Source organism: Parasteatoda tepidariorum, chromosome X1 (assembly GCF_043381705.1).
Source record: "Parasteatoda tepidariorum isolate YZ-2023 chromosome X1, CAS_Ptep_4.0, whole genome shotgun sequence".
NCBI lineage: Eukaryota > Metazoa > Arthropoda > Arachnida > Araneae > Theridiidae > Parasteatoda > Parasteatoda tepidariorum.
Window position 1 is genome coordinate 57,046,372 of NC_092214.1, and position 8,670 is coordinate 57,055,041.

At 28.2% G+C, this 8,670-nt stretch overlaps 1 protein-coding gene across 1 annotated transcript; it reads left to right on the top strand.

Moving 5' to 3' along the window:
- The first annotated feature begins 484 nt into the window (after nucleotides 1–484).
- LOC107457477 (trissin) lies at nucleotides 485–8,450 on the top strand. Its single transcript, XM_016075642.3, has 2 exons — nucleotides 485–532; nucleotides 7,991–8,450. The coding sequence occupies exons 1-2, from the start codon at nucleotides 502–504 to the stop codon at nucleotides 8,356–8,358; spliced, it is 399 nt and encodes a 132-aa protein (XP_015931128.2). The 5' UTR covers nucleotides 485–501; the 3' UTR covers nucleotides 8,359–8,450.
- Nucleotides 8,451–8,670: the final 220 nt, after the last annotated feature.

The window sequence follows — 8,670 nt, forward strand, 5'->3', positions numbered from 1 at the left end:
TTCAACTTGAATATCGTAATATAGTCTATATTTAGTGCAGCATAAAAGATTCTTGCCCAAAGAACCTTTTAACTCTCTACTTAATCCAATTCAAACAATCCTAAAAGTATTTTATGGTCTTAATGCACTATAATAAGGTGTATTTGCAAATATTTATTGATTCAAAAGATACATGATATAAATCATATTATACTCCCACTCATATTTTTCCAAATATAGAACAATTTCTCTTAAAGCTTCCCTCTACGGGATTACTTCGAATAAAACCTTCTAAACACCCTAACGAAGTATTCAGGATTGGCTTAGGATATACTAATTCTAGTGGGAATTTCTTACACCACATCTGTTGCTTTATCTCAGCTTAATGCAAACTTTGGCAACTTTTTTTTCTCTAACTATCTCTGAGCCGAAAAATCCCTCTCCAAGGGGATTTCAAAATACTATATATTTCAAGGTATGACTCTTCATTTCCTCACTCTTTTTGTGGATGCATGTTCTGACATGGCCATAAGACAAATCAATCAGAGAGTAGGTAAGTCTGTCCAATGAATACTAATATCAATACTAAATATAACAGCTTATTCTTAATCAAGAGAGGATAAGTCAGTTAAAATATGCATTTATATATCATTTTTAAAGACGTAAACTGAGAATGCACCGTCAAAAGGATAACAGAAAAGTTATTTTAAATGAATAAAACTTAGTTCTGTTCTTAGTTCCATTTATTCAAATGATATTAAAACTTTTGCTTTTCAACTGCTCTTGAATCGCGGTTAATAGCCGTTTTGTTTAATCCATATACGTTTTATATGAAAAAAGGAAATATATAGTGTTAGATTTCTTTTGCTACGCTGCTTCTCAATTTATTTTATTTCATAACCGGCGTTGAACAGCTGATCCAATGCTGAGTTTACAACTATCAATAATCAACTCCATAGTCTTGTAATTTTAAACCCAAACCAGAAAATAAGAGAACTCCGAGATCAAGCAATGGAGCAAGCCAGCCTTCATGGGTGAATTCTTGATGGCTGTATTCCGCATTTGTGTTACATAGAGACGCAAACCACGAAAACCTACCTTATTTAACCAGAGGTCAAGATGATTCTACCTAGAGAATCTTTAACGTCAGCACAGTGATCAGTGTGAGGCAGGGGTAGAAATCGTATCAACCAGCCACCACTAAGATTCGAACCTGCGTCACATAGGAAGGCGAATGCTCTGTCCCCTGAATTACAGCGACTCGAAGTTTCTCATTAATAGCTATTTATAAAATGAACTAATAGTTAATAGTATTAAAAATTGGTACCATTTTAGCTTGCGCTGAATATTTTAATCTACACTCAAATAATCATGGATATCATCACGGATTCTAAGTAATGATTTATATTACTTAAGAAAAAAAGAGGCGAAATCTATAAGTAAATCAGTTACTCGAATAAAAGATGAGCCATATTTAAGTTATTCGTTAACTATACGTATACTCACTAAGAAAATGAGTAAGTACATGAAAAAGTACATAATTATTACATTAAACTAAAGCCTCTTATAAAATGGAAGGTGGAAAAATTTTAGTTCCCTTTTTATCGTACAAGGAGCATTTTTGTGATGGATATTTAAGGTTTTTCATGTCTCATCTTGTAGTTATTATTTTCTTTTCAAGGCATCCAATGTTACAGCTTAAATTAAGGAAGCAAGAATTCGTGTATTTTAAAATTAAGCTGTGACAACAGTTTAATTAAGTTTGAAAGTAGTTAAACGCGGGGTGATCGAGAATTGTTTGTTTGATGGAAGACGTAGCTAATTTTATCAAGATAATCTTTAATTATTTTGAATAATTTTATTTCAGCAACTCTTATTTTCACAATATTTGAAAAATTAGATTTGAATTTACTCCACGTTTCAGCAATTTTTCGATAACTGTGTTGCTGAAATTATCAATTTCATCATAAATATTTCAAGTTACTTATTACTAAAATATTCCTTATTAAATGAAATTTAAATTTGAATTATTGCAATAATTTAAGAAGACTCTTTAAAAACCATTACACTGGGGAACAAATATTTTGTTACATTTATACAAATACTTGATCTTGTCTGATTCGGGTATAGAGATTTCAATTCTGAAATTAGTTTTGCTTCCAAAGCTACAGACTTTCTTAAAAAAGCTACTATTATTTTAAAAAGCTATGAATCAGATTGCTACGCTTTGTTTTGTTCATAGCGTTAATTGGCGTTATTTTTTACACAACGCCTCACAGTTTAAAATTTTCTATTTTTTTTATAAGTATTTTTTTCTTGTAAAATATGCTATAATTTCTGCAATTTCTAATTAAACTGAATGAAATGAAATGCTAAAAACTTAATTGAATATTAATTATTTGTTTTCGTTTATTAGTTAACTTGCAAATCTGATTGAAAATTGCTTGAAATAAATATGGAAAATTTAGTTACTGCGTTTCATGCAGTATAGCACAGCGTGTAAGTGGCAAAAAACATAAGAGGGAGATTCATTTTATTTGGTATTTTTGTATAAATGACTATATATTGCAAATCTTTCTTTTCAAAAATAAATTTTTTTCCATTAACTTCCTGAAATTCTATTTCAGCATTGAGAAACGGAGAAAAAATTCAGTTAAAATTACCGTACTGTACTGTAATGACATTTTTGGTGAAGGAAAACATTCTGGTCAATAATACCAAAATATGCAGTATTTAAACCATTCATTTTTGGTAATTTTTCTGTTCTTAGGGTAACGATTTATCGGAAATTCTGATTTCCGAAATTATAGTTTTTATTACTACACATTTAATATAAAATAAAATAAAAAAAAAAACAAACTTAAAAGTAAATTTAACCGAATAAATAGTTTATATGCCATGATATAAGATATGATAATAAAATTATCAAATTTCACCAGACTTACTAATATTATCACATATTACAAAGAATATATTTTATTGTAATTTTACCAAAATAAATACCAACGCACTTCGGTAAAAATTATCAAGCTCTTTGGTGTTCCCATAGAGCCATAAAAAAGGTAAGTTTTGCCATATTCTGGTAGTTTATATATTTGGTGGCCATATTTTTTTTCTCAGTTTAGCATTTGCAAGGGGAAGGAAACTTTTGTCAAAGTGCTTTTCTCGAAATCTATCAAGAAGCACTTACGTTGTTAGTTGCCGGGCAGAACAGGGTTAAAATAACGCCTTAGTCTAATATATTTTGATCTAATAGACTAGATAGATTTTGAATCTCTCTGCAAATGTAAGGAGTATTGATGTAAAATAGATCGACATTACTTGTAGAAATAAAATAAATTTTTTTTTATAATTTCTTTTATTTATATATTTCTTTTCTAAAATAGTTTTACGACTGCACTTACATCCCAATATATTATAAGTTATAAGACTTAACGTGTTAGACACTGCAAAAAATTAAACGTTAATAAGTACCGGCACCCTGGATGCATCATCCGTGTATTAATTACATCCTAAAGTCCATTTTGATTGTAAAATTTTACATCGTATATTTTACAGTAATAATTATTTAACAATAGTGATTCGGTGATTTACGATAAATATTACTGTAAAAATTATGACATAACAGATTTTTGCTCCTTCAAATAGTAAAATGATACCTGTAAAGAATGGATGTTACAGTAAGAAGTACTGTCACCCTAAATGAGTGTATTTCTTACGGTAATTTGATCCATCATTTTAATAGTGCACGTCCTCGAAAGCAAATTTGCATAAACCTGTTGCAGGAAAATGAACAGAGTTTGCAACAATGCAGTTTATAATAATATATTTTACAGAGTTTATAAAATGTTTTGGGTTAGTGCTGTTATTTTCTGAGTTCTTATATAATTTCAACGATAATAGCGTAACAATAATTTTAAGTTACAATCAAATTTCAAGTACTTCAAATGCTTGAAAAAGATATTATTTTTTGTTTTAGATTAGCTCTTAAATTTTTAATTTTGTCTAATTACTTTTTTCTTTTTAAGTTAAGCCCTATCTGCAGTACAAATCATCATTATTTTAAAAATGAAACCCTAAACTATATAAGGAAAAGTGGTTTTTAAAATATTGTTAGCACATTTTTTATTAATTATTTCTTTTCTTCTTCATATTTTAAACATTGAGCGAAAAAAAATTGTGAAAATATGATTATATTTTTCCTTTTAAGTAAAAGGCAATAGAAAAACGTATAATATTCTGATGAAAGTGTTCCATACTAAATCTAATCTCTTTAAAAGCTTTTATTATTTCCTTTATATACGACTATATGAAAAGATTATTTAACAAAATTTACACAAAACTTGAACAATACGAATTGGGAATGTTTTTTAATTAAAAAAAGTGAAAGCTTAATTTCTTTTGAGAATCTACGTAGTGAAATATTAAATATTATTAAAGACTTTCAATTGTTAGCGATAAAAACTGAAAAAGCTGAGATTATGAACTACTTCATTAGCTGGATTTTTTTAATGTTGGTATTTTATTCGTAATCTTCTTAAGAGACAAATATTTTTTAAGAACGAATACATTTCAGTTTCAGATATATTCTTTTATAAATCAATTTCTTCAATCTATTCAACATAAATATTTTAAAGTATTATAATCAACTTAAAATTCTTAATCTATGAATTTATTAGATGACTCATTTAAGACATTAAAAAATGATTACAGAACTTCTGATTTATTTTACACTTTTATATTTAAAGATGAAATAATTATTTTTGAAAATTTATTTAATTTTTTGAAACTTGTTTTTTTTTTAAAAAAATAATTACTATTTAATGAACAACTATTTTTAGTCTAGTCGGAGTAATCTAATGTTTAGTGCGTAGACCAATATAATTAAAAAAATATTAAAGGAATCTTTATGAAAATTATTTGTCTCGACTAAAGCAATAATATTTCAGTAAGTATTAATTATTTATGTATTATGAATTATTTTCATTTGTATTCTTTTACTTTTCTTTAAAAACATAAGCAAATAATATGTTTTTCAATTTCATGATATTTTTTCTTCAAACCTTTTCTTAAAGTGCATTAAAAAATAAATACAGTCAGGACTACTGGAATATATTAAAATTTATCGTGTTTCTGGCTCTATGGAAACACCGAAACATTAGGTAATTTTTACAGAAACACTTTGGTAATGATTTTGGTAAAATTAATAAAATATGGTTTTAAAATGTGAAGTGCAATTTTTTTTTAAATGTGGTAGAATACGGTTATTTTATTATGATATTTTAGAGCATGGCATAAAATTTACTTTTAATTTTTTTTTACTTAACTTGTGGTAATAAAAAATATAATTTTGAAAACTAGAATTTTCGTTAAATCTCTACCACATGAACGGAAAAATTGCCAAAGGAATGGTTTAAATTCCGTATATTTTAGTTTTATAACCAAAATCGTGTTTTTTTTTTACCAGAAATGTCTTTACCATACAGTACGGTAATTTTACCAGATCATTTTTCTTTCGTGTAATATCGAAACAGATAGCTGTTATTTTAAAATTTGGCAAAATTCATCTCAAATGCATGCAAATTATGAGTAGTAAAAGTAGGAGTAGCTATACTTTTCGTCTAAACAAACGCAATGTACACTTTCTAAATTACACTTAAGTTATACTATTGTAAATGCTAGAGTGGTTACTTTGCATTTCTTTCCCTAAAATTGTTGTTACAATAATAGACTTGTGAATCAACGTCATGATTTGATGGAAGTAGACTTTTTATTTTTTTAACGTCCAGCATGGCGGTATGGTAGGTAGAGTCTTAAATTTTTTATGCTTAGGTTTGGGCGTTATTTGCTTAGATGTCTGTTCAGATTACACTTTCTATGATCGCGCTTTGGCACTTCGGCATCTACTTTAATTTAACGTCCTCAATGGTTTTAAGGATGGGAAGGCAATACATGGTAGGACGATTTAAGTTATTAGGGTAATTATCACCGTGCAGCAAATTGCGTGCATGCTCTAGTAATATTTCCAGCTCATCCCTAAGAATAAATTTCCGGTCATTGGTAACAGCCCATTAGTGTAGCTTTATTTTAACGCTAACAATTAATTCAAATCTAATAGAAAATCATACGTGAACCACATTTCTCAGACTGCTTGTTAATATTTTAACGTTTATTAAAAAATTTTCTTACGCGTTTACTAGGACTTGCAAATTAATCCTTCTTTGCAAGATTTTTTCTTTTTTTGAGAAATATCTATCCTCATGTAAATTGACATGAAGCAAAATATCTTTGTATCATTTTTATTTCTGATGATAATTAAAAAAACAAAAACAACTATCAACAAACTCTTGCAAGGCTCTTATAATTTCATCTGCATCAAGGTACTTGCCGTCAGAATTTTGTCATCAAGGCCATGTTATTCAGTCGTCTTCTAACTGGTTCAAGTAATATTCAATGTCCTTGTCTTTTCTAAATTTCTCTCCAAAAATAATATAAAATAAACATAGAGTAACAGGATAGTGATTTAAATTTCTGTCACATAGTTTTGGGACGATTATTTGGGGTATTCGATCTAAATTGTACAAAAAATAACAGAAACACCAAAAACAAACCTCTTTTTTCATTCATTATCGCTTTTATAAGCGAAACAATTTCAGATTAGTTATTAAAAAACATTCAAGAAATCGCAAGCATCAACAGCAAACCGCGGAATGATAAACACAAACCTGCTATAATGATTGTGAAATTTGATTTTTTTGACAGCTTTATTCCTCTTTACGCAATTGTTATGAAAAAAAAGTTGCCAACAAACACCAATTTACAGTACACCTATTTTGAGTAAAATTTTTTGTTCACTAAGCGTTATGATGAAAATTTCCAAGAAGGGTCAATTCGCAATTTGCAAAGAAGGGTTAATTCGCAAAATTTTTGTTCTAGTGGTGTCACTTCAACACTGCTCACCACGGACTCATTGATGATACTTTCGCAGTCTCTTTTTAATGCAGCTACACAATGTTTGTTAGTTGTACTAAGGAGAAGAGTGTGGTAGATTACGGCTTTTATTTAATTCAGTAGATGTTTTAGTTTATTTCGTTAATTTTAAAATTATATATTTAGTTTTTCACAGTTTCAAATCCTATTTCTACAACACTGAAACGAAAAAATAATAATTTGTTCTAAAAAAGATGAGAAAAATAATTTAAATATTTAAAAAAATTACATTTTTTGAAAGTTCAAAAAGTATTTAGAAAAGTGCAGTTGCAACAGTTGATATATCGACGTTATGTCTGAAAAATCTTTCTCGCTTCTTCGCAAAACAATTAAAAAAATCTTAAGAATGCTGTAAATAAGCAAATGCTAGAAATTTTGCTGATTGCATTTGTTTATTCTAATGCAAAAACTGTTAAAAAATTTTAAGTCTACAAGTAAGTAGAAAAACAAAATCTTACTTTTAAGATGAATCTTAAATATTCTTATTATTTCGTTTTCTGTATGATGTGTTATAAGTTTTTCTTCTAAATATTTAAATTATTTGAAGAATGCTTTTAGTTTCATTTGATCAATGTCTTTAGTTCTGTTAAAAGTCGTACCTTACAAAACAGAATGTTATGTCAAATACATTTACAGTTTATCAGCCGTTCTATGTTTTATAACACTCTAACTAAATTTATAATTCATTATATCTGTTTCTATAATAATAAAGAGCTTAAGTTACTAAATCATAACAAAGGTATTTTAAATTAAAAAAATCTAAAATTTATTTAGCTTGTTTTATTTTCTTTTCTGAATACGCATTTAGCTTAATCGTACTTCAACTGAATATCAAAAGTTTGCAGATTAAAACCATTTTAAACTGTATAACAAGGAAATCCTCATTATGACCTCATTTTTGTCGTATTATTTCTTCAGCTTTGAAATAATACGGCAAAAAAAGGTTTTAAGCCTTTAATTTATAAGAATTCTTTGACTGTATTATAATTAAATATTTTTATAACAATTCTAAATTTTGCAGGTATCTTTCTTTTCTCCATGTTGATGCTATTTACATTATTGCCACCTGCTCAGGTAGTTTCAATGGCATGCAATGCATGCGGCCCTGAATGTGCAAATGCTTGCGGAACAGCCATGTTCCGTGCATGTTGTTTCAACTACAACAGAAAGCGAAGCATACCATCAATGGATTCAGAGTTTCCTGTCCCTGATAATTCAGCAAACCTTTCGGATGGACTACGATTTGATTTATTGTCTGATAATGAGATTTCTAGTCTGAAGCTCCAAAGACCGAATTTATCATCAAGATGGCTTAATCTGGTTGAAAAACTTTCTGGCGGAACTTTGACAAGTGAGAGAAAGCAACAATACATTAGAGATATTTATTAAGGACTATAAATGAGCAAAAAATGTCAATGTCAGCTGACTTTTAATCAGATTGCTGTAAAGGATATGAAAGAAAATAAATTACTTTAAATATACATTTTTTCATTATTGTTTATTAAAGTAATCATTTTATTCTTTTTTTATTACTTCAAGTATAAACTTCTTTTTAACGTTTGGTGATGGAACTGCTTTCGACTATCTTTTCTTACACTTATTTTCTCAGAATATTGTTATTCATAATTCCCTCCCCCTGCAAACGCCATTTTTCTTTACTACAACTGGTTTCAGTGTTACTGTCATCTACCGGCAACTGCT